The sequence below is a fragment of the Rosa chinensis genome, chromosome 2, assembly GCF_002994745.2.
Source record: "Rosa chinensis cultivar Old Blush chromosome 2, RchiOBHm-V2, whole genome shotgun sequence".
NCBI lineage: Eukaryota > Viridiplantae > Streptophyta > Magnoliopsida > Rosales > Rosaceae > Rosa > Rosa chinensis.
Window position 1 is genome coordinate 69138727 of NC_037089.1, and position 27587 is coordinate 69166313.

At 37.2% G+C, this 27587-nt stretch overlaps 2 protein-coding genes and 1 long non-coding RNA gene across 3 annotated transcripts; all 3 read left to right on the forward strand.

The window, feature by feature from the left end:
- Nucleotides 1–12576: 12576 nt before the first annotated feature.
- On the forward strand, nt 12577–16374 carry LOC112190267. Its single transcript, XM_040514161.1, has 8 exons — nt 12577–12662; nt 12903–12925; nt 13074–13147; nt 13273–13315; nt 14290–14351; nt 14760–14812; nt 15758–15824; nt 16107–16374. Exons 1-7 carry the CDS (start codon nt 12608–12610, stop codon nt 15793–15795), a joined length of 348 nt encoding a protein of 115 aa, XP_040370095.1. The 5' UTR covers nt 12577–12607; the 3' UTR covers nt 15796–15824; nt 16107–16374.
- A 2292-nt stretch (nt 16375–18666) lies between these two features.
- On the forward strand, nt 18667–20115 carry LOC112184662. Its single transcript, XR_002930084.2, has 4 exons — nt 18667–18711; nt 18856–18913; nt 19329–19407; nt 19868–20115. It is a non-coding gene; the product is annotated as an uncharacterized LOC112184662 (long non-coding RNA).
- Nucleotides 20116–23779: 3664 nt separating this feature from the next.
- On the forward strand, nt 23780–26703 carry LOC112189396 (glycerol-3-phosphate acyltransferase 1). The gene is made up of 2 exons (XM_024328727.2): nt 23780–24566; nt 25772–26703. The coding sequence occupies exons 1-2, from the start codon at nt 23850–23852 to the stop codon at nt 26663–26665; spliced, it is 1611 nt and encodes a 536-aa protein (XP_024184495.1). The 5' UTR covers nt 23780–23849; the 3' UTR covers nt 26666–26703.
- The last annotated feature ends 884 nt before the right edge of the window (nt 26704–27587 follow it).

Below are 27587 nucleotides of genomic sequence, written 5' to 3' on the forward strand. Positions count from 1 at the left end.
TTTTGATTTTATAATACTTAAACCCCTCCCCTTTATTTCGTTAATTGTATATATTCTTTTTGTAAATTAATTTATACTTTTATTAATTCTTTACTTGTTTTTGCAATTACAGGTGTACCCTCAATCCCCGGCTATAACGATCCCTACTTATTCTATACTGACAACTACATTTTGCAAGGTTAAATTGCGCGCTTGCTTTGAGCATATCATGAATTAGTCTTTCATTTCCCTAAAAAAAAAAAAATCTATAGACTAATTAATCTATTGACAAGACAAAATAAAACAGGTAAGAACCGTAAGATGGTGATTGAAATGGATAATGGTTTCACACTGACACACAACATAAATGAGGTTCAATTGCTTAAACAAGAGAGTGTGCCAGCGTGGTAGCTTTGGAGCCCAATACTTAATGTAAACCAAAACATCCATGTATGAGAGAAATACGCAGGGAACAAGCAGTGTGTGGTCAATCTAGCTAGGTTAGAAATGTAGGTATGTACTTTTATAGGATAGAAACTAATTTGCTACAGTGTATCTTCAAGAGTTCTTTCATCTTATTATTGAAAGAGACTGTATCAAAGGCTCTGCAATGACTCCTTGGATTTTAAGGACTTTAATTAAGGACATTAAGCACTTGGCTACTAAGTTTCACGATATTATCTTTAGACATACTTATAGAGAAGCTAATTTTATAGCTGATCATTTAGCAAATTTAGCCTATAATCATTCTCCTCCTAGGAAGCCTTTGGGTTTCCGTTGACAAAGTAAAAAAAAAAAACTATGGAACATGCATATCCAATGACTTCTCTATTTCTTTGATCTTGAAATCAGTCCAAGTGGTTAAAGATTGATTAAAAGTAAGTTAGCTTAGATTTAGATCCCTTCCAATATAATAAAAGATATTTATATAGACTAATAGAAGGTTTTAGTGAGAGGTTGATTAGAAGTGCTTTTGATTCAAATTGGACTTCTCACTCTAGTTAATCATTAGGTTAATTTGTAAGATAAGCAAAACATATCACATTGATAAAGTAGTGTGGTTTATATTAAAAAGAAGAAACAGGCTATAAAGTGTCAAAGAAAGTAATGGAATTTATGATGAAAATGCCATCCTAAGCAATCTATTGACAAACACATGTAAGATGGTGATTGAAATGGATAATAGTTTCATATAAACACGTACACAACATAAATGAGGTTCAATTGATTAAACTCTTATACTTAAGAGTGTGGTAGCTTTGAAGCCCAATACTTCTTTATTTTGTTATTTTTTTGAAAAATATGTCGATTTTTTTATTAATCAGCGAAATCATACATAATAATTTCACCTAAATGGGTATCAAAATAGTCATTACCTAAGCAATTCAACATTTTTAAGGATAATGAAGCTGTTTGAGCCCTAATTAACAGGCCTATGACTAATGGTGTTATTGGGCATTATCGAGCCAAGGCCTGTGGCCCATTTTACTAGCTTATATGAGTCATAGCCCAGTGAGGAAAAGCCTAGGGTTTTGTTGGCCTAAGGTTCCTTGTTTAGAAAAGAATTCAAAGCTGATTGGGAGAACATTAAAGATAAGGATCTAAGAAGAAAATTATGATGGATTTCCTACTGAGAAACAAAATCCTAATGAATCTCTTGGTAACAGAATCTTGTTGAAAAAAGAGATTATCTGCTTGGAGGTCAAGGAATCAACTTATTTATAAAGAAGGCTAGGGCGAACCAAAAAACAGATAATCAACATACAAACTTATGCTTGCAAACCTTAGCACACTGCTAAACCAAATATCACTCGGAGTACTATGCGGAGTCTAAACCTCTCCTAGACAACTCGGAGCAACGAGCCATTAATCCTCACCACTTGGATCAAAGAGTTGCACCCTCTTAGGTAGTCAGAGCAAGGAGCTACCAACTACTCCTTGGACACTTGGGTCAACTAGTCACCTCACCCTACATTGTAAGCTCTACTATATCTCCCTGATATAGTATTGATTAGTTCAGCCACCACATGTTGACCAGAAGGAAGAACCGAACAGTCGCTCCCCACGACTGTTGTCAAGAGCATAAAGTTTTTTCTCAAGGAAACCGGCAGACTTCATCCGAAGTTGATCCCACTACGGGTATGCAATCTCTTGGAGAAGAAGTCAGGAAAGCGCTCGAAACATCAAGACCCAGCAAGATTACACCAACAAGTGTTGGCACATTCACAACCAACACTAGTCAACGTAGCCAAAAGGGACAGTTGACCGTCAGCCAAAAGCGGTTCAAACAGAAGCACATTCAAAACTACCTTACACAACCCATAGGAAAACCAAATGGCACAGGAAATGCAGGTGCCCTTGGCGACATTGTTAGCATTAAAGCCACCCTCAAGTGAAAGAGGTATAAGTTATAGAATAGGGGATTAAGTAAGGATGTCAAACCCACGAGGATTGGTAAATACTTTCCTAGCTAAGGAAAACCTAAGGAAAAACTAGAAGAATATGCAAATGTACAATCACAAACAAAGGCTCACAAGTGAACCAAAGTTCATGGTGAGTATGTGCAAGATGGTGTGCAGATATTTGATTTTGATTTTGAGATTGGTTTCTATTCAAATTGAAATAATGAAAGCAAGTAATATAAACTAAGCTAAACAAAACAAGTTGTTATTAAATGGATGGGAGTTAGGGCATCGAGTTTCACATTTTGTCTCCCTTGCAAGCATTAAAGCAGTTGAATATGAATGATGCAAATCTAATTGTCCAACTACCCTCTTAGCATCCAGATAAGACTACTAAGGCTTAAACCCCTTTGATTTTATTAACTCTAACAGAATAAGTCTAGAGCTAACTACCTAGAGACAAATTCAATTACCGGATAGGTCTCAATCCTTTGCCCCTAAATGCATAAAGCTTAGAGTTTAGGTAACCAAACAAGCAAACCAATCCTATCTCTAGGTGATTTTAGCTCACTATACCCTCACATGCACACATGGTGTGCTTTCATGCTCCCTTTTTGCCTAAAGGTAATCAATCTCTAGGAAAAACTTCATGTCATGGCAAACACATAACTCAAATTGATTAGGCCTAAGTAATGCATTCAACTATTGACTTAGCATGTAAGAATGACAACATGAATTTGCAACAATTTATAAATAAAAGCATCAATACAAGCAAGTTTGGCTAGGGTTTTCAACCCTAGCCCCAACTAGTTCACTACTCACACATAGCTAGATACACAAGCTTCAACATTCTATTAAACATCAAATACATAAAGAGATAGTGACAGGTCCCGCCCCGGATTTCATCTCGAAATCCGAAGTGGCCATGCGGGGCCCACCTTAGAAGAAATTCTTCCAAAAATTTGGCAGAACTTCCCCTAAAATGGACTACCCAAAACCTGTAGAAAGGAAATTTACACTTCCAAATCATTCACCCCTCATCCTCCTAGAGCCACCCTGCTCCCCAAATCACGACATCAACCAAAAATCACATAACACAAAAATGCAACTTGAATAACACAAATCCCACAAGTAATCAAAGCAATTCTAATAGAAAGGTATATAAGGAAAACCTAACTCAAGGGCAAACGCGGACGCCATGCTGTTGACTATGCCGTGTACGTCTGACCTCAACTAATTTCGCCTGCAAACTGAGCATTTGAAACCAAAGGGCCCAGGGAAAGTATATAAAAACATTAGCGTGAGTGGACAAAAATAAACAATTTAAAACCAAATGGATTTTATACTTTCCCACATTTATTTCTTAAAAAAATCCCCGATGCATGCAATGATTAACGAAAATAAAACAAGAGGAGTTCCGCTCATGAAAACCAACTAGCCCCGCTAGTCACAAACGATTAAAAGAAAAGGTTAAAACTCTGATACTCAAGGAAATAAAACCAGCCCCGCTGGCTAAAATAAATCGGAAATCGAACTAGCCCCGCTAGTCAAAAATAGTAAAGTAAGTAGGGGAAGACGATAGCCATACGAGTGAGCCTCCCAGGCTCGGGTGATAGCCTCCCAGGCTAAAGTACTCCCATTACTCCCGTAATATACCCTTACGCCACTATGTGTAGCGATAGGATACTGGGCTTGAGAATTACTGTCACAGAGACAGTAACCAGCGCCACAAAGGCGGAGGGCTTTGGTGATCCCATCACCTCGCCACAAAGGCGGAAGATCAATGCTAGCAATGATAAGTCACCCAAAGTATGGCAAAAGAAAATCCGAAAACCACAGTAAAATCATAAATACATAAGGCTTCCCCATCTCTCGTAAAAGAATTTCCAATGACGTGTCCCACACGCCAAGATAATCTCAAATCGTCGAATATAAACATAATATAAACAGTATAAATCCGGAAATCACAACGGAAATAAATAAATAAGAGAAGATAGGCATAATCCAATGACGTGACCCCGCACGCCATAAAATCTCCAAATAATCAAATATTCAAAACCATTTCTGAAAATAACCATATGCTTGGGAAAGTAATACGATAAACAAATTATCATCTCCGAAACAAATAAATAAATGCATGCATCATTCTTTGAAAATAAAAGTCCACTCACAGTACTATTCCGACGATCACGTATAAGAGTTCCTTCATCGAGCCAGAGCTCAGTACGTCGCCCTGTACACGATTATATTCCGTAAGCGATAATTCGACAATTTAATACGAATCCCATAATTAAACCCTCACCAATCAACTCTCCACTTGTTCTCGGATTCAACCCAAATTTTACCTCTAATACTAATTCATTATCTTAAAGGTTCCAAGTCAGAACCGAGAGATATCCGACGGTCGGATTCTCGTAATTCGATAATCGAAACCCTAAACTTCAAAATTCATAATTAATTCCAAGTTTCTCCAAAAATTACCAAACTTCACATACAAGCTATACAAAATTTATAGGATTTAATGGGCTAAAAACCGGAATTAAAACACTGCCCTACACGCCTCCACGCGCCGCAGCGCGGGGCCCCACACGCCGGCGGCCGCCACCTCCGATGGTTACCAAATTTTGACAACAGCACCTACTCAACACCCTGATCATTTTTCTCAACTACAACACATCCCAATTTTACCTTTAAGCAGTCAAATCAGGCCGGTGAAGAAAAACCCAGAAAACTCAAGAACCCTAGGATCGGGTTTTGATCAATATATATATAGAAAGTTACCATAAACAATAACTTTAATCTTTCGCTTATAACTTTCACGTACGAACTCCAATTTTTACATACCACATGTGCACGCGCTCGGTTTAACGTCCTCTACAACTTTTATGAAGAAAACTTTCTCAAATTTTGACCCAAACAAAAGGTCAACAATTTAGGGCCACTAAAGATACCGAAAAAAAAAGTAAAGGTAAAACAAATTGTCGTTTACTGTCCAAATGACTAGTAAACCGGTGAATTTAGGTTAGGGACGTTATAGATAGGGAGTAAAGGGTGACTATTGATGATGCTGGAAGAGGTGGTGGAGATGGGTCTCCAAGAACATGATGTGGTGGTAGTCATCTCCTTCTCCTTGCTCCAAGCTCTTGATATTGGTAAGAATGATGAAATTTGGACTCTCTAAGATGAGTTGTGGTGTTGAGTGGTGGAGGAAATGGAGGTTGTAGTGGTGGAAATGGAGGTTTTAGAGGTGGCGATGGTGGTTTTAGTGATGGAAATTGTGGTGTCTTCTCTAGAGAGAAAATGAATCTTGGATAGGATGAAGATGATCGAATGGAGTCAAGAATTTTGAATAATTGATCTTTGGCCGCTCTTTGATCAGCTATGTGTGTCCTCTTTGGTCCCAAAGTGTGCAAGAGATGCTCTTACACCATTGTCCCACAAATGGTCCCAAATTGGCAAGGTGACAAAAGGACAAGGTGTAGGGAGATATTTGAATTTCAAGTGATTGGAGATTCTCACAACCATGGTCCTCCTTTGCTGGAGAAAAGACCCTCCATGAGTGGCGGCTCTCCGAAAAAGTCACCGGAAAAGTTTGTCAGAAAAATCGCCGGAAAAATCGATTTGCAATTTTCTTCCAATCTCCGTGTCTTCTTCATCTAGCTTCAAATCTCTGCATTTCAAGCCTCAAATAGTCATTTTATTCTCAATGCAGGGTTTCCTACAAATAAAAGGAAATTGATTAAAAAGGGTAAAATAGCATGGAAGACAAATCAATTTTCATAATTATGGGGCACAATTGCATAAGTAATTTGTGACTCAACAGACATATCTCAATCCTTAAAAATCTTTTGACTCTTTACCCATGAAAAGACGAGTCGCAATCCTTTTAGTTTTCCAAACCCAACTAAATAATTAAATGTTAAAAAATAAAATTTCAAGCCCAACCCTATATCCTACTAAACCTTGGCCCAACCTAAGATCCAAAACCCTAGAAACTGTTACAGCCACTCTTTGGCTCTATTTTTTCTTGAGTTGGTCAACAGTCTCTTTTCTGTGCAGGCCTGCTAGCATCGTTCTGGTGAGGTCATCGGGAGTATCCCTTGACCTGACTTCTTTAGAGCGACTGTAGACGAATAGAGCACCAACCTCGTCGTGGGGGTCGTCTGTGCCTCGTGCTAGAGGACTTTGTCTTGTGTCACCAAGTCGATACTCAGCGTTGTAGGTCGAGCAGAGTGAAATCCTCAGAAAGTAGTGGAACTTGCCAAAGCGTGACTTTAGCTTAGTTGGTTTGTGAGGGCGTTACCCTTACTTGGCTGGTTTCGTAACCGTTGTGGTCACGGTACTACAGTCGGCTCCCGAGGAGACTAGGACCGAAGCACTTTGATAGAGGGTTTGGTGGCACTGACAGTCGGCTCCTGAGGATTTTGGGACTGGAGTGTGGTCACCGGTAAGAGAAGGAGAGGAATTGCTCTTGAAGAGGCTTGGATAATCGTAGAGATTGTTGTTGATGAATTGTGTACCTTGTTACTTATTGTAGCCTCAATATATAGGCTACCAAGTCATAGTGGTTGGCCTTAAATAAATGAGATAGTGGAGCACTAAATGAGATAGTGGAGCACTAAGTGGAGATAGTGGAGCACTAAATGGAGTTGAAAATGATGAGTTTTGGAGTGGTTGTGAGTTACTTTCTGCTCCTTTATTCCTTCAATTATATCTCCACCAAAAATTTAGAATGGGCCTTTGACTTCTCCATATCAAATGATCTACCATGAGTGTAGATCATTCTGGTAAAATGTTAGAGCTTACTTCCATGTGATTGGGCCGGAAATGCTGCTGGACTCCTTGCAGGTCCGGTTTTGTCTTTCAGAAAACTGGACTGATTGTTTGAAGGTCTTCTACTCCAAACTAGCTCTTGCACTATTCATAATAAATGATCCTTGGGATGTCTAGAATGAATCTGAAAATTTGTAGCTCATTTGCATTTCGTTTGGTTAGTCTGCCGCCGTTCCTTCTTTGTTTAGGTCGGTTTCTCCTAGCCGCAGTAGGAAAATGTGTTGACTTTTCATTTCCATGCTTCCATCATTTCCTTTTCTTGCAGCTCGCATAATCTTCCATAATTCTGCAAGTAGGCTTTATTTAGCCTCTAAATAATATATTTCGTACTTGTCAACAATATATAGCTTGAGCCACTAACAGTGGCTTAATTTCTCCAAGACACGCCTTGTCAGGCTAAAATGCTCATTTTGGGTTCAAACAGCCACCTTAAAGGTGCCACCATTACTGGACATAACTGTTAGGTTAACACATTCATGTGGGTTAGCACCGCTGTCTCTATCATTGCTAACCACCGCAATATCGTCACCAAAGCATTCCCAAACCGATATCACAATCCTACCACAATATCCAACATGGAAAGGATCCACCAATATGCCACCACCACCTGAATAGCTTACCGTATGCAAGTCAACAGTCGACAACTATTCCATCAGTACTTTGACACCCAGCCGCCTCCATAAGAACCTTCCAACGCAGCCCTCAACACCATTCCTCAATCCCAATATCCACTCTACCATCTGTACCACCTAGCATTGGTTCTCTGTAAGCCTTCGGATCTCGATCCAGCATCTTCATATCCACCCACAACCAGCTACAGGCAAAACTTGATTCCCAGATCCTTCTGTTATGTGACGCCATACTAGCCGAACCTATGACATCGTTCCCTGCATACCACCACCCGCACTCTTCAAAGCCCGCGAGCCTCCACTACTACAAAAATCGAAACACACAACACTCATCACACAACAGAACCAAAATCTGCTATTGTGTGTTAACACAAACTCTATCATACAACGGTACAAATCTGTTTCTGTTGTGTGAATGCAGGGAAATTGAAAACTTTTTTTTTTCAGGAAGACATTGCACAACTGAGTTAAGGATTTTCTGTTGTGTAAATGTGAGGCCTAGAATGGAGGGAAATGAGCACATAATTCCCTCCCAGAATGAGCTCACCAAAATGAAATTTGAACTATCACACAACAGTTTTTCGTTATCTGTTGTATAACAAAGTGTTGTATGAACTTTGATAAATCCTACTTGGTACACCTAGTGTAAGATGCACATATTTGTACAACAAGTTATTATGGTTCTGTTGTCTGACCATGGAAGCAAATTGCTCAGCGCGGCAAAGTTTCAATTTGATGAAATCTATTAGACACAGGCGGCAAATTGTCCCTCCCATCCTGCTTTGTTATCATGTACTCACACAACAGTGCTTTATGTATCTGTTGTTGGAGAAACTTGAGACAAATTAAAGTTTCCCACCAAACGACTTAATTGAAACCTTTATCCCCATTTACTCCCACCAAACCCGACGACCACTCTTACTCTTCCAAAACAGCCCCAATTGCTCTCTCCAACCAGCAACCCATATACTCAAAATCAAAACCTAGCTAACCACTTACACCGTTTCATTTCTCTTCAGCATAGAAATCAAACCATTTGCAGTGGATTTCTTGAAACCCTAGAAATCATAGTGGGAATGGGAAGAATATTGCTCCGGCGAAGGTGGGTTTTGTTTTGGCTTCATTTTAGTCAAACCCTATATTGGATTGGTTTGTGAGTACAATAGATTGAGGGTCTCTCTTTCCGCTTCCCACATGCCCAAGTGCGAAATCTGCCAGGTACGAGTTCATTTCAGTCCTCTCTAACAAACCCTAAAGCGGCCATCAAAGGTTTATTTACAGAAATTGAAAGGTTCTGGATTCTGGTACAAAGGGTTCTGGGTTTGTAATTGGGTTTCTCAAAAATTGGGGGTTGGGGATTGTCTCATCCTCTCTACATCTGCTTAGATTAGGGGTTGGGGGTTGTCTCGACTTGAGATTTAGTGTCTTTCTCGACTTTTGTTTGGAATTGGACGCCCAATTCTGTGCTCAGTGAAGGGGCCTTCAAGGGACTAGGGGACTTTTTGAAGGAGGAGTTGGACTCGGATTCGGAATATGAGTCGGAGAGTGAGGTGGTTGAGCCTGCTAATGAAGACGAGCTGGCTTTTTCGAAATTAGGCTTGCCCAGCAGCTTGTGGATAGCCTTGAGAAGCATGGCTTTTCTTCCCTTTTTCCCATTCATTCAGGTAGATTATGTGTTTTTCATTCTGCAAATGAGAATAATTAGCACATGTTCATATAGTGTGGCTTAAGTTTTGAATATTTTGTTGAATTTTGCAGATTGAGGTCTAAGATATAGAACCACTGTCAATAGAATGGATAACAGTAACCATGCTTTCTCTGGGTAGACAGAGAAAGCATGTCACCCTCATCCATTCTATTGACAGAGGAGGAAGGACTTGTTACGGTGGCCGTGGAGGCGGTTTCGGCCATATATAGAAAAAGAGAAGTATTTTGTTTTGGGTTTGGGTTTTGATTTTGATTTTGTTGCTTGCAGTTCTGTTTGGTATTTGAGAAAAGTGTGTGTGTGTTTATGCATAGGCAAATGATTCTATGTGTGTTTGCATTTGCTTTGGAAGCTCAAATGTGATATTTATATCATTCCTTACCATTTTTTTTTCTTTTGAAAGCTCAACTGGGATCGAGTTGATCGAGAACTTCTCTGGGCACCCCAGAGTTCTGTATTAATGTTCATTAATTGGGAGATGCTTCAAACAGATAAGTCTCTCTTATCCATTGACTGAAAGCTATATACGTTTTAATGTCTACTTATGTTATTTAACCATGCCTATAAATGCACGACATTCTTGATCAATGAAGCAATTAATGCCCATATATCAAGAGCATAACATTTTTTTGCCATTTCTCTATACTGGCATCATGATTAGTTTATTCACAAGTGAGCATGTGTCATTGAGAAAAGGTATCAAAACCATGTAGATTCCTCTTACGCTAGCTGACTTTTAATTGAGCTGCAACATACATGCATATGAACTCATTTTGCTGTGTCATACATGTATAACATCCTCATCCTTGATTCATGCCTTTATCTCAAAAGACCTTAATGCGTAAATATTATGCTTGAGTTGCAATGTTGTACGTACATAATTCACTTCTTGCAGCTCATCTTATTTTTGTCTCAATTAATTAAAATGACATTTGTATGTTATGGTGATTGCTTTGCCGCAAGCAGTGATTGAGAAAACCAATCTGAATCCCAAGGAAGTTGGGGATATTGTTCTCGGTACCGTGTTGGCTCCAGGTCTCAAAGAGCTAGCAAATGCAGGATAGCTGCTTCTATAAGAGCTACATCAGTTATGACATTGGTGAGTGTATCAGACTATTCTCACTGTCTCAAGATATTCTCATGAGTGTCATAGGTTTAACACACTACTACACAAAAGGCTTCACACGACGCCTCTCAGACGACGTAACACTGTTTTCCGTGGTGTGAATAATTTCTCATTATTGAGACGACGGTTGTAAAATTTCCGTCTTCTAATATGAATTCAACCAACGGGTGTTTTTCATGCTGGAATTATGTATTGCTTCAGAAGACGTTTATAAATGGAAGCGTGGTGTGAGGTTAAATTATTATAGAGGCGGCAAGTTTCTCACAATTTGGTATTCCTCAGCATGTAGTGGTGATACGACGGTTTGTTTAAAACCGTGGTATGAATTTATAGATTTGCAAGTGCAAAACATGTCCACCAACATTCCCTCCAACATTTCCCTCCATTCACCCCTCCAAATCCATTTCCCTCTTACCGGACAACAAGAGGCGGCAAAACTGAAAATTTTAAAGTGGCATTCAGACAACATATATGTGGAAAAACATGGTCTGATGCCTTGTACATATATGTGAATCAACATTAATGGTCGTGTCCTAGCTAGCTAGACAACTACACTAGCATATATCCATTCAGACCAAATTATTAGAACACTAGAGAAAAAGTCTTTCCAAAACTAATGCCTTAACTTAGACCAGCCAAGCCTATACCCCGACACGGCATTCACTCCACAAAACCCCACAAATCGACTCACCCCGACTCTCTCTCCAACTCACTCCGACTCTCTCGCTGTCTGACTCACTCCACAGCCACCCCGACTCTCTAGTACCCAACTCTCGTGGTAGCATTCACTCTCTTTCCAAAACTCCACTGCTACTCTGACAATCTCTTTCCCAATCCCCGACTGTGAAGCCCTTGACCACGAATCCACCGCCTCCGAGATCTCTCTGGTACCCCTCTGATTCTCCCCTAGTCGAGCGAGCTGGGTGCTGGGAATAAAGTCGGCCGCCTAGGCGGGGCTGGGCGGCTCTGGAAGGTCGGAGCCTAGGCGCTTTCTCCCTTTCTGGGTTCGAAATCAAGAAGGAACGCCGCTCCACTCAGACTCTCAGTCTGGCAAGCCTTCGAGAAAGCATAAAGCCTCCAAGGAGAACCCGCCTCCGCCTTAGATCTCATCTATACGGCCTCGGATTCAAAGCCTTCGTCAGCGGCCAAGTTGAATAGTTTGTTGTTGCCACGGTACCGCCATTAAATCCTCTCACGGAAGCTTGAGATGCTTCCTGAGAACATTAACAAAGAGGCCTGAGACGCAAAGCAGCACCGCCGGGTCTAAAGGCGAGTTGGGCCGGATCCTCTGCCTCCTCTACGCCACCTACCACCCCAGAAATCAATACCTCCTCCACCTCGACCGCTTTGCTTCCCAGACTGACCGTGACCAGTTAGCCCTCAAGGTCCGATCTGTTCCCATTTTCAGAGCCGCCCAGAATGTCCATCTCATCGGTAAAGCTGACTTTGTCTACCGAAAAGGGTTGTCTTTGATCTCGTTCACTCTCCACGGCGCGTAGATTCTGCTCCGGTTGTCAACCAATTGGGACTGGTTCATAAGCTTCACTGTTGATGACTACCCACTTCTCAAACAAGACGGTACTAGTTGAAATCCGAGCTCAGTGTTTCTGGGTTGCTTGTGTTTTTTGTGTTTTTGATATGCTTTTGTTTTTTGGGTTGTGTAGATCTTCTTCACATTATGTCATTCCTGCCCAAAGATCTGAACTTTGTGAATCATTCGAGTTACATTGGCTGGAAAGAGTAAGTGCATTTGCTTTTTTGTTTTTTGTTTTTTGTTTTATCTATTGTTTTTGAGTTTTGTGTTATTGGTGTTTTGAATGTTGTGGTGGATGCTGAAGTATGTGAGGGTTTGAATGTTTTGTGGGGCTACAGATCGAAGAGATTGAAATAGGTCATTGTTGATCTGGAGCTTTATCTTTCTGAGAAAAATGTGATGTTCTATGCGGTACAGAAAAGGGTGTTGCCTAATGCTTACCGGTTGTTTACAGGTTCGTTTCTTTTCCTTACTTGGTTACATATTTGCAGTTTGTTCCTGCAAGCTAATTTGAGAAATCTGTTTGTTTTTCATGAACTCTTGTGGTTTTTGCTTGTGTTTGGGACTTTTGTTAATGTTGATTTGGTTATGGAAAGTCCAAAAAAGAATGTTTGTGTTCTGCCTCTTTGATTTTTGGTTTGTACATCTTTGGTACCGGTTTGATTTTGGTTATCAATTATTATGCATGTGGCAGGAGATCGATGGGAAAATGCCTTGGTAAGCTAATTAAATCTGGTTGTTGGGTCTGATATAGCTTTCTTGATAGATATTGGAGTTTCAAACTTTGATCATATTTGAGATGTATGAGATATTGGTAATTGGTTTTATATAGAGAGATTTTGGTCTGATATAGCTTTCTTGGTAGATATTGAAGTTTCTGAGAGATGGTGACAAATCTGTGGCAGAGTTGATGGATATTGGGAAACAGTTTCTAGGGAGGTAATGGTTTGAAGATTGTAACCATTATCAAGTTTCTCTTATTTAGTTATGTGTACCTTTATAAGGATTGCCTAGTTTGTTGAACTGTTGGGATTTATGTGCATATTTCTTTTCAAAACGGGAAGCAAGTTCTTCGGGGTGTTCAATATCTTGAAAGTTATGGTGCAGGTATAATGCTCATTCTCATCTTTGTTAGTTTGAGAAGCCAGAAACATATAATTTACTGCTGAAAAATTTGTCAGAAATATGTTATTTAAATCTAAGTGAGCAAAACTTCCCAAAGTTTGATTCTTTATCTCTCAGATTTTCATTTGGTTGTGGAAACAGTTTGTTGGGTTTTGATTTGTCTGTTTTGGGTTTGATTGCTGTGTGTGAATGGATTGATTGTCACAATACTTCGGGATCCGAATTGGGTGTTTTGGTAAGAGAAAGTTTGAAAATTGGGTTTATAGAAAGGGAAAGATTACATTTTTATGCCATATAGCAAAACAGAACTTAGAGCTTCATTGAGGGTCTGAATTTGTTTTGTTTTGCTATTTCTTTTGTCTTACTTTTTGTTTTGTGGAATTTCTGAAGTGCAAGGTGTAGCAGATGAGATTAGTTTATAGGTGTCATCAGATTAAGCTACTCTAGTACAAGGACTAGGACTACCCTGAGAATAAGTTATTGTGTTGGAACCATTATAGATTAATGTGTTGAAACAAGGTCTACATTGAGAATTTGCTTTCAAAGATAGTGATATGTGTCTGTGTGTCTGTGTGCTGCACTTTTGTTGGAAATTAAAGGTTATAATTTAGAGATAAGTTAGCTAGGTATATATATATATATATATATATATATATATATATGCCTTGAGAATTAAGATGCATATTTTTACCTTTTTTTTTTTGGGTTTATATCAGTTGAGCTGAAAAATGACCAGTAATTACTCAAAACTTAATTTGGGTGTGATCGATCAGGTGAAAACTGGTTGTAAAACTTTGGGTTTAGTTATAAGATCTGTGGTGTTGGCAATAGCAACCTTTTTGGAACAGTAATTAGCTCTACATATTTAAGTAGAATTATGGAGAAATCAGGTAGAATTGGGTGGGGCATATATGGCATTCAGATCAATCCTCTTGATCGAACATATAATTATGCAGTTGCCTGCCACAAAGCTGGAATACTGGAATGTTCAAAAGCAAAAGCATGTGAATTTGATTCAGTAAGTCTGTGCATGATACAATTATATTATGGTCAATTTGTCCAATTAACTCTACAACTATCATTATGATTGAGTCTGCCAAAAATTGCATGTGATCAGATTATTGCTTTCACCATATAGTTATACGCATTACTAATCATGACTAGATTAACAATAATCATCGAACCAGTACTACTTGAAGCTCAAGTTCATATGCCATATGATTCCTGTGTATACATTCACTACACACACATATATATGCTACATCATACATATATCTCATATATAAATAATTGTAAGTAACTCTAGGTGAACATTAGAACCTATGTTTTTCATATTAATTATCATGGAAACTAATAGTCTGTGAACAAACTCTTATGTGAACATTAGAACCTACATGATACACTAATAAATAGTCTGTGTTTGCAGTGAGAAAACTGGCAACTCAAGTGGAGAAGCTATCCCATCTGGTCTGCCAGGAGGTACCTGGAACTCTACTTTCTCTGAAACTCTCTGGCCTTGAGATCAATGAGTTCAATTTCATGTCATGTAGATGTTTTGTATCTCTTACTTGAAGTTCGAAGGCATATAAACGAGTAATGTATACTCCTCTTTATCAAACACGACCATATTATGGTTTTTATGGTCTGGTTTTACATCTCACCTTAACTTCATGTCTGCAATGTCTAGTTCTTTGTTTGGCTTGCTTGATATATCAGAGATTTCTTATTTTGTTTAGCAGTTAGATTGATATCTTTCAATGCTTTTTTGGGTTAATTGAAGATTCTGATGGTGTTTTGTTATTAGCTTGATCTTCGCATAATCCATACTTTTATCTGGGACTAGTTTGTATGGGTAAGCTTCAGCAGTTTCTTGTTTCATCAAAGCATAAGAATACCTGCTGTTGTTAGCTTGAGTCTCATATGTACTTTGGTGTGTATAAGGACTTGAACAACTTTGAAAGTGATCCGGAGGAGTTTGCTAAAACCTTGTGTGCATATTTAGGTGTTCATGACCCTGAAGATGGTGTAAGTCACTGCATTTTATATCATTCTTGTTTAACAAATGCAATTTTTTTTTCATTAGTAAATGTAAGGCGTTTTGGTTAAGACTCTTGGTTTGTGTCAAAGTTGGAACCTTGATCACTTTTCAGTGTGCTAAAAGAAGTAATTCTTATTGCAGCCTACTATTGCTTTTGCAATTAGAGAACAGCTATATGACGTTAGATTTTATTGCTTTTTTTGTACCTCACATGAGGTACATTGTATGTGCGATTAATTTAGTCTTTGTTCATTTACTGTGGGGGAAATGGTGAAATTGAGGTTGTGTCCTCTATGAATGAGGGCTTGGGGAAACCTGTGAGGAATAGATAATGCAAGGAAATTGTGAGGGACTGTGACATTTTGTGCTCATCTACTTTTTTGTAGATGGGCTGGAACATGGAGAAGAGGACATTGTTTCGTAGATGGACTAGAACATGGAGAAAAGGTTAAGGTATGTAATTGATTTCTAAAGTTTTATGTTTCTGACTATAAGTTTCTTTATCTGATAGTTTGTCAATTGGTAGTTTTAAAGATTGTCTCAAACTTCTTCTCTTCAAAGAAAGACAATTTGAATATTTGGATGCTAATATCTCTATATTACGGATATTCCAATGTTGATTTCATATTGTTGTCCTGCGAAGGCTGGCACTAGTTTATTTTGCTGTCTTTTGAATTATCACAAGTTAAAATTTTATGTAGATCAGTGCATACCACACTGTTTCTTAATCTACAGATGCACAATTCCAGAAATCTACATTGCTATGAGAACCTTGGTGGTAAAAGGAAAATGTGACAATTCAGTATCCTTTTGAGGCATGAAGTTTGACGTGGTGGTTTTGTTCTGCAAGGAGAAGTGGAAACCCTATCTTTAAAAAGCACATTTCTGGCCAAGTTTGTTGTGGTGGTTTTGTTCTAAAAACAATGATCCAGGTTTAAAGGCTGCTTATAAACTGGACAATCATGTAGAAGATGGAGCAGTGATGAAAGCTTTTGAAGTGATAGAGAGAAATTTGTTTAGCTAGTAGTTGTACTGAGGCTAGAAGTTGGTCTTTTTTGGTTTGTCCTTAATTGCAGTTCTCCTATAGATGTGATTATGTGACATTTTTAGGTACATTTCTAGATGTATTTTGTTATAAGAGTTTCAAGGATGTGATCCCTTATTTTGTGGATACAATTAGCATTATCGGATCCATTTAGATTGCTATGGGATTATAACAGCTTTCTATTACGATTAAATTACTACTCTTTTGGTCATTTTTGCTTCCAGAATCTGAATTTTGCCATTACAACAATAGTAGGAAAATATGTCGTCTGATAAGGTTTTTAGGGTAGAATCAAACAAAATTTCTACAATTCAGACGACGGTTTGTATTGATATCATTGTTGGATACACACAAAGACAACAACTATTAAGAAAAACCATGGTCTCAAATGTCATGGTACAACAGTTTGAGTTATATGTGTCGTGTGAAAGCATACATGCACTGAATTTTTAAGTCATCACACCACATTTTATGCTGTAAGAACTGTCGTGTGTATACAATTCACACAACGTCTTAAAAATAAAAAATGACTTCTGAACAACAAAGAGACAAGGCTAGAATCCTAAAAACGTGGTATGAATAGAAGTCACACCACGGAAAATATCTAAAACCGTGGTATGAATAGAAGTCACACCATGACATATTTCTGTCGACAGCCTGTCGACAGCATGTCGGTAGATCTGCCGATCCATCAGAGGATAGAGTTAGCTACAAACCGTCGACCCAATGATCGGTATACGACGGTTAAAAACCGTCGTCTGACAGCGTTTCATCAGACGACGCCTCGATAGACCACGGAAATGCAAAATGTGAGACGACAGTTTTAAACCGTCGTGTGAAGCCTTTTGTGTAGTAGTGACAATTCTTTGTTTTGGATTATTTCTTATTGGAGCTGGGTAGGGGATATTAATCCTAAGGTACTCCCTCCCCGGCACGTTCTCTTATATACATAGACACGTGGATACTTTTCCAACTGATTTCTTTAATAAGATTATAACATTCTAACATGAATTTGCATTATGTTCAGGTAAAGATCTTTAAACAAACCCATAATTACCTTCTTCCTATGGGGGTCACCTCAGAAAATGTTGCTTATTGTTTTACTGTTTCAAGGCAGGAGCAAGATAAGGCTGCAGTAAGTTGATAACTCTGCTACCGTGCTATTATAACCTGGTTTGCTTTTGTTTACTGATTGTTTTTATTGCATAATATTGTTAGGTTGACTCTCATAGAAAGGCATTTGTTGTTACTGCTGCTGGTAGATTTAAAGATGAAATTATCCCTGTGGCAACCAAGGTAATGTGCAATTCCTCTGCAGTTTTTACAAATAATGTTTGAAAAGCATCTGTGAATAGCATCTGTTTGATTCTTATCTGAAATGTCTAACTGTAGGTAACTATTTTCTAGGTGCTAGAGTCGAGGGAGGCTGAGGTGAGTTGATCTTTCAAACATTATGTTTACATTTTAAACAGTTGATTAATCTATGGGTCATCATATGTATTTTCCTTGGATTGCACTTTAATAAAATTAGTTTAGTTTTGGAAAAAATAAAGATAGAGGTTAGTGGAAGTAGTATGCTCTAGCCTAGTTAACAAAGTAAATCATGCTGTCAAAAGTAATAAAACGTGCACTTTTTAAAAAAAAAAATTTGGTGATTAGTAAGAGATAATGGTCACTGAAAGAAATATCTACCAGATTTTCTCAATATCTTTATAGTTTTGTAATGCTCTGAGCATAGTATGGTGTTCAGTGTTTCTTTTAATGTATAGTTTTGTACTATGAAATTGCTTGCTCAATTGTAGCATTTTTTCCCCCTGAAATTCCAATCGTTTTCAGAAATATATTGGTTGTCTATTCAATATTTTGCCCAACTGATAGTAGTAGTGGAAGACCAAAAAGTGTGGACTTTTTTGAATTGAATTTGTATAAGAAACTCCATACATGCATAAGGGTTTGGGTATCAACGAATTGTTGTTTCCCAAAGATGTTGCAATAGGGAACACCAAGAGAACCACTTTGTGGATTAAAATTTCATTTTTATGTTCAAGGGTCCAAGTGCAGCAGTGTACTCCCCTCAAGCATGGAGTGCACGATAGTTTACTAATCTAGTTTCACACAAATATAGGTTACTATACTTTGGGCTATGTTACATTTTACTTTTTCCATGCACTCTTTTATTAGGCCTGGATATGTCTTTGACAAGCTGTTGGTTGTTTGCTTGAGCAGGATTGATGAGAATGATTCAGTAGCTATGATGAGGACTACTGAGGAAGCCTTGGAAACACAGAAAAATTGGTGAGTAGCACATAGCTTGGTATGGATCTTATTCTTTATCTCTACTTCTTCCAAGTATCATTACTTTATTGCAAATTATTTGTTCGTTTGGGTAGAAGGCAGCAATTATATTACTTTTTGTTTCTTCTGTGACTTGATTTGCAGCAAAAACCATCATTTGAGATATCTGGAAAACTTGCTGCTGAAACCAATAGATTCAGGGGTAAGTCCTAATTTCTTTGTTTTTGAAACAAAATGTTAATTTTCTTTGTATATTATTTTGTTATTTTTTATGGCAAGTCTCTTGAAACTTGATACTGGAAGTTATCTTATTTGTTGTTGGTTTCTTTCTTTCTTTCTTTCTTTCCAACTGATATGTACTGATAACTGTTTCTTCATCTGACTTATGCATCTAATTTCTCGTACTTAAAAATGTTTTACCAAAAAAAAAAAACTATGTAATATTTGGTTTTTTGCCGAGTTTCTGGACTAGTCAAGTTTCTTAAGTATGCATCTTACTATTTTGCTGGCCAAGATTTCAAAATTATTTCTGTTACTCCTTTTGTGATGACTTGGGTTTTGGTGATTTTCCGTAGTTTTAAAAGTCCTACGTACTGCATTTTCATTGCTTATGTCAGGAAGAAGCTGACTTTTAGAGCAACTCTGATGCCAAGCTTTTATCAGGAGCCTCCGCCTCCTAAGGTGGTGCCAAAGAAGGTATATTGTTTATGTTGGAAAAAATGCATTAGGCATTTTCTTGTATGATTCCCAGTCCTCTGATAAACTTGGTTTGGTGGCAATAATTTCAAACATTCAATGTGTAATAAGATAGATCGATGAGTGGAGCATGCAACAAATTACTTGAGAAACTTCTGAATGGTGCCTAGTTTATGAATATATAATGCTAGTGTATTCTTAGGTTCTGTTCTCTAAACATGAGCAAATATTTCTCCATTGTTACTGCAGTTGCCTTGTCCTTATTTGGGCTTATGTTATTGTCATAGATCATAGTAGTCTAAGGTCCACTGAATTAGATGGTCCCTTGTACTCATGCTTTTATTTATGAGTTTAAAGCATTTGTAACTGTGGAGAATTGTTTCCTTAGTATCTGTCTACCGGATTTGGCGTTTCCTTAAAGCATTTCTTCTGCTAATTACTTCTTCTAAATATATTACAGAGAAACTGGGGCCTTGGGTGTAATGAAGGAAGTTGATCATATTCCTAATGATCCTAAATATGCAGGAAGTATAAAGGAATTGGAGCAGGTCCTTCCAGGTTTTATTGAAGCCAAAGGCAGTTGAAGGCTAAGAGCCATTGAGAATATGAATGTTTTTGGTTTATGTATAACTAGCTAGGAATGCTCTTGTTTGGTACATTATCTCGTTACTTGAATGTATAGATGTTTGAATGATAATACTTGAATTATGTGGATTATAAAACTGTTTATATGGTAATATATTGAGCATTATTTCTGGAAAAATAATGCAAAATAATATGTTGTATGCACTGTAAAAGGATTCAAAATTTGGGCTTCTCATACAACAGTTACTAGATGTTAGCCAATTCGATTACAATATTCACACCACAGTTAAGACAATATAGTTGTTGTGTGAACTAACAACCAACAACAGAAAATAACAAAATTCCGTTGTGTGAGATTCATAACACACAACATAAATAAAATTATCCCTGTTGTCTGAATCAATCAACAGACAACAGATATCATTTCATTCGGTTGTCTGTTACTTATCTCAGACAACAAAGAAAAAATTCTATCTGTTGTGTGTTATGAATCTCAGACAACAAATAAACAATATAATTGTTGTGTGTTATGAATATCAGACAACAGCTAAATGTCATTTTCTGTTGTCTGAATGGCCATGTCAATGCCGAGGCATCCCCGCGCATGCCATGCCAGACACATTCCTGCGCAGAATTCGCACAACAGAACTAAATATCTGTTGAGGAAATGAATATTGCACAACGGTGAATTCACCGTTGTGTGATTTTTCAATCACACAACACTCGTTTAGACCACAGTGAGGCTGGTCATCACACAACTCCAAATCTCCGTTGTCTGATTAACTTATTGTAGTAGTGCTCTGCCCAACCAAATAACGGACTAAGTCATCCAAGAAGGAAAATCAGAAAAAGAATTGGAACCAAATTCTGAATGATACAAGGTTGAAGAAGAGGAACCCCAGCACCATTAACCTCAAGATAACCAGAGGACTTCCAGTCAAAATTCCAGTGTCACCGCTAATAAACCCTAGCGAGACCCTCATACTCTCTAAGATTTTTTTTTTTTCCTTCCGATATAATAAGACAAAACGTCCCTATATATGCTAGTAATACATAGCCACATAGGGAACAAGTTTATGGTCGTGAATCTAGCTAGGGTGAGATGTATGTATCAACTTTTATAAAATAGAAACTATCTTGCTTGAAAAGTAACGCTTGTGGAAATGTTCTATCCAGGCATCTAGCTAGCTTATCTACGTAACATCCATATCCAATAACTTCTCTATTTCATTGTTCCTGAAATTAGAAAAAACAAAAGAAATTAAAAAGAAAACATGTACAGGAAAGTCACGTTTAGTGTAACTTATAATATCTTCTTCTTCTTCAAGACTTCTAGGCTTCTAGCGTTCCATGCAAACAGGATGCATGGTAATCAAACATCCATACCAAATGATTAAGGCCTCACCAACCTATCTATCCAAATTGCATGTAGTATGCAGTACTGCATGAGTTACTTGTAATATGCAATACTGCATACCACACCCAGAAACCAAAATAAGAAAAATAAAACCAGCGAGTTTACAAAGATTTTGTGACAATGTCATGCATAGTGCAGAGAAACATCACAAATGGTGTATGAACTTTAGACATTTCTACACTTTGGTGTACCAACTTTCATAATTATCAGAATGGTGTATCAAGTTTACTCAAATCTTTCATTTTGGTGTACGCCGTTAAATTTTCTGTTATCTTTACAAAAAAAAAATGACAAAGCTAAAGGAAAGATAAATGATTTTTTTTTTTGGCAAAGATAACGGAAAATTTAACAGCGTACACCAAAATAAAATATTGGAGCAAACTTGATACACCATTCTGATAGTTATGAAAGTTGGTACACTAAAGTGTAAAAATGCCTAAAGTTCATACACCATTTGTGAAGATATCCCTAAATTTTTTGATACCTTGTTATTTGCCCGTGCATGACCATGTGCTGGCGCATACTCACGAAAAACAAAAGAGTATACTAGGAATACAAAAGTTGAGTCATTAAACCACAATTAGCAAAAAAAAAAAAAAAAATCGTATGAATTGCATCTGGTATAGGACATGATTTTGGACTTTAAATGAATTTTATCTATAAAAAAAAAAGGGAGAGAACGAGATCACAATAAAGTCATGTGTTCAAAGTAATTTGTGAATATTTTATTCTTCAAGATAATCAAACATACAGATGATTAAACCCTTACCAACCACCTAATCCAAATTGCATGATCTTAACTGGCATACCCAAAAACCAAAGCAAGGAAAATAGAACCAATGCGTTTTCATAGATTTTGTGACAGAGTCATGCATATTGCAATCTCTGATTAACATTCACAAAATTGTCTCTTTATATTTTCCTAAAAAATAAAAATGCTGTGGAGATTTCACCAAGTTACACACACACACACAAAAGTTAAAGGAGCTAAAATCTATTAATATAATAACTCCTTTTCTAAATTTTTGAACTTTCTATTATGTTCATAATTTATTAATACTAGCCTCTTAAAACGCACTCCGACACACTTCGTGCGTGTCATTTGAGTTATTATTTTCTTGTATTATAATAAAAATAAAATTAGAGTTTTTAATAAAAAAAATATAAAAGGTATTTATTTCTTCTGACCTTTTATTTATGACTGTCAATGGGTCGTGTCAGGTTAAGATTTTTGCCGTGTCGCAAGATATAAACCCAGACCCAACCGATTTAATAATCGTGTCAAAAATTTAAATGCCCAACCTATTTATTAAACGGGTTACTCGTTTCCAACCCGCTTAACCCATTTAATAAATAGGTCGTGTCGTATTAGACAAAATGACACATTTAAGGGTTAACAATGCGACTCATTTAACTAAAAAATGCATAAATTGATTAAATTCACTAAAACATCCACAAGACGAAGAATATAAATAATTATATATAATTAATAAATAATTAAATTCAATCATTATAAAGCAAAATATTTCAAATTGTCTAATCCTATGATCAAATACTCCCCACGTCCAAAATTTCAAGAAGAAATGTAATATAATTAAGTTATACCGGTTCACTTCGTGTTGGTGGGTTGACTCATGGCCGACACATTTATTAAATGGGTCATGGTACGGTCGACCCGCTTTTTAATCGTGCAAGTTCAACCCGCTTTATTTTGTGCTGGTTTAGAGTCATGTATAGTGTCGGAATTGACGACTCTACTTTTATTATCTCTTTCCGGCCTACATTAATTAATTTTGTAATACTAGTGTTGGGAAAACCAAAATAGGAATTCATTAACATAAGAAAGTCAAATAATAAAGCTGTCGCAATTTACTAAATGGTATTTGACTTTTCTACAATCCTCCAAATGGTTAAAAAAAGTCAATAAATCAGATGGTATATGGGTTATCTAACTAAATCATGGATTGGTTCTCCAGGATTAATATTGGTGTGAAAATTAACGAAAACCCATTGGTGAAGCTCTTCCCAGTTTGTCACCATCCTTTTGGATAACCAAGAATGCCCTCATCAATATTCATCCTTAAAAATCTGCACACATTCCAATGCATACCATTGGAATTTGCAGATGGGGTAAAACTGCACATTAAGGCGGTCACCAACAATCCACCCTACTGTTTGTTTTATAAGAAAAAAGTATTATGATATACAGAAGAAGAAACTTGCATAGGTGATCAATAAGAACAGAGAGAGAGAAAAGAGAAACGAATTAGAAAATTGTTGAGGTGGCAATTAATGCCATCTGTGTGGCTAACCAAATTTGAAATTTCCTAGTCAAAATCTTTTAATGAGACTCCTATAAATACCTACTGGATCCTTTCCACTTCTTCACAAAACCCTTCCCTCTTCTTCTCTCATCTCTGATATTCTTCAATTTGTCACCATGGTCCTCCCAATGGTACTTCTCAAGCTCACAGACTGGGTGTGGTACCAGCTGTTAGCAAATTCATGTCAAAGAGCAGCAAGGAAAGTCAGAAACTATGGCTCTCCCAAGCCCCACCAATTACCTCAACCTCCTTCTTTCCCTAATATTACCAAGTGTGAGTTAAATGGTAGAAAGTCCCACACACTTGTTTGTGACATTTTTGGAGGCCTTTTGAGATCAAACTCTGTATTTCCTTACTTCATGTTGGTTGCTTTTGAAGGTGGAAGCATTATTAGAGCCTTTCTATTGTTGCTGTCATGCTCTTTTTTGTGGGTTTTGGACTATGAACTCCAATTTAGGGTCATGATTTTCATAACCTTTTGTGGGCTTAAGATTAAGCACATGGAGAGTGTTGGAAGGGCCGTCTTACCCAAGTTTTATCTTGAAAATCTTAATCTTCATGCCTATGAGGCTTTGGCTTCAACTGGGTCTAAGGTGGTTTTTACTAGTGTCCCTAGAGTCATGGTGGAAGGGTTCCTTCAGGAGTATTTGGATGTTGATGATGTTAAGGGGACTGAGTTGCTCACTTCTGGGCACTACTTCACCGGTTTGTTGTCTAAATCTGGTTTGCTTATGAAGCACAGAGCTCTAAAGGAATATTTTGGTGACAGAATACCAGATATTGGACTAGGAACTTCAAGCCTCCATGATGATCTCTTCATCTCTCTTTGCAAGGTATATACAACTTTTACTTCCATACTCATTATTATTATTTCTTTACTTAAATATATCATATGAGATTGTTTTCCATTTTTCACAAAAAAGAAGAAGATTATTTTCCATTAATTGTTTAGCAACTAGACCTGACCCCCATTAGTTATTAGGTAGGTGATCCTATTTAGGGCTGTCAATGAGTAATGTCGGGTCAAGGTATATATCGTGTCACAAGAGACAAACCCAAATGCAATTCATTTATTAATCGTGTCGAAAATTTAAATCAAAACTCAACCTATTTATTAAATGGGTTACCCGTTTCCAACCCGCTTAACCCATTTAATAAATAGGTCATGTCATGTTGGACAAAATGAACAATTTCAGGGTTAACAACTTAACACTACGACCCATTTAACTAAAAAAATGCATAAATTGATTAAATTCACTAAAAACTGCATAAGACGAATAATATAAATAATTATATATAATTCATAAAAAATTAAATCCAACAATAATGAAACAAAATATTTTAAATTGTCCAATTCTATGATCAAATACTCCGAACTTCCAAAATTTCAAGAAGAAGTATAGCAAAATTGGGTTATACGGGTTCACTTCGTGTTGGCCGGTTGACCCGCGGCCGACCCGTTTATTAAATGTGTTATGACGGGTACAACCCGCTTTATTTCGTGCAAATTTTTAGTCGTGTTATCAGGTCGTGTCGGAATTGACAGCCTTAATCCTACTTATCAACTTAATTGGAGTTTATATACAAGTTTTTGGGATTTTATATTTAAATTATACTAATAGCATCACAGAACCATGTTCACAAAGAAAGCAATATATATGTCCTTTCTTCTCTTGGCATCCTTTTATTCATATGTAAATAGTCCAACTAACAAACTTAATTAATTAAGGTCAGGCTTCTTTCATACTTAATTAATTAAGGTCAGGCTTCTTTCATACTTAATTCTTTAAACTTTTTCTGTTGCACAAACATTGACATGCCTATTAATTTCTGTGGAGAATAATTCAATACAATTCTTTATTTACATTAATTATATATAAAATACCATGATGTGTCCTCACCAAATATCTGCCATGCATATTACAGACTTTTAATCTAGACCATGCTTTTATTATGTCAATTAATTGTTTAATATTTTTTTTTTTACCAGTGAAATAAATTACTTAATGAATTCTATCTGTGTGATTAACTGTTACAGGAAGCTTATGTTGTGAACAAGGAAGACAGCAAGAGCAATTCAAGTACTTCAGTGTTGCCAAGGCACAGATACCCCAAACCCTTAATATTCCATGATGGAAGGCTAGCTTTCTTGCCTACTCCATTAGCAACTCTGTCCATGTTCTTGTGGATCCCCATTGGAATAGTCATAGCCATATTCAGAATCTCAGTGGGTATTTTCCTCCCCTTCAAAATTGCAATCTTCTTAGCCACTTGCACCGGTCTAAATCTATCTGTCAAAGGTTTAGACAGTACTTCAACAAAATCAAATCATGAAAATAGAGGAGTCCTCTATGTTTGTACCCACAGAACACTTCTAGACCCAGTTATCCTCAGCACAGCTCTTGCCAAGCCCTTGACAGCTGTCACATACAGCCTAAGCAAAATGTCTGAGGTCATAGCCCCAATTAGGACAGTGAGGTTAACAAGGGACAGAAAAAAAGATGGAAAAACAATGAACAAGTTGCTTAGTGAAGGTGACTTGGTGGTGTGTCCTGAGGGTACAACATGTAGAGAGCCCTATTTGTTGAGGTTTAGTTCACTGTTTGCTGAATTGGCTGATGAGATTGTGCCTGTGGCTGTCAACACAAAGGTGAGTATGTTCTATGGGACTACAGCCAGTGGGCTCAAATGTTTGGATCCTATTTTCTTCTTGATGAACCCTAGACCTGTGTATTATGTTGAAATATTAGGCAAGTTACCTAAAGAGCTGACTTGTGCTGGTGGAAAATCTAGCTGTGAAGTTGCTAATTATATACAGAGGAAGTTGGGTGATGCTTTGGGGTTTGAGTGTACCACTCTTACAAGGAAGGACAAGTACTTGATGCTGGCTGGGAATGAAGGAATAGTCAGTGATAATAAGAGGAAGAATTAGGGAAACATTTGTGTTTATTTATTGACTGTATTCCCTTTAAAAAAAAAAATTAAGGCTAGGATACCATATATACGTACGTATATGGCCATTTTTTGTTAGATCCCACTTAATGGTTGTGATCAGTCGATCAGATATATATCTGTTAATTATAACTAGCTATTTTAATTTGCTATATTTATTATTCAGTTGCTGAATAATACACATTATTTTTTCTCTTGTTCCGATCCTTACTCTTAAGCATGCATGAATATTACATGAAGCTAACCATGTCATCAAGTCATGGTGAAGTGATTAACTATTCCAAACTATGCATTAAATTAGAAGAAACTACTAAATTTTCATTGTGTTTTCATGCCCGGCCCAACTGATCAACTAACCTGCAAAATTTGAAAAGGTATTGAATCATGATCTTGCATTCTTGCTCCAGTTACATGCAGTTGGAAGCATTAACGTACAAATTAACCCTCTTTGTCTCTTTCTTTGTTTATACTTTGTTCTGTACGAAAAGACTAATTAATATATGTCTCAAGAACGCCCAAGCTAATAAAAGAGTCCGAGTGCGATTCCTATTCGATCTATATCTATCTTGTCTATCCAATCATGAAGTTAATTAATTTTCTTCTCTATGAATATCTAATAAAGTTTTGTAGTCGGCTTAGAAATTATTGTGGCTAAGCATCAACCTGCCTTTCTTAATCAGATATTTCCTGTCTTAGGCATTTATTACTGTATTTATCACATGCAGTTTACAGATAAAGACTCAGAGTCATATAATGCATATAATGTGAAGAACCGTACATGCATACGCGTGATCACTGGTACGTGTTGGACTGTTGGTTCTGAAAGGTTGAGATTTGGATCTGTTCTTGAAATGAATGAGCTTATAAATCCAAAGTCATAAATATTTGAACTCTTCGCGGCG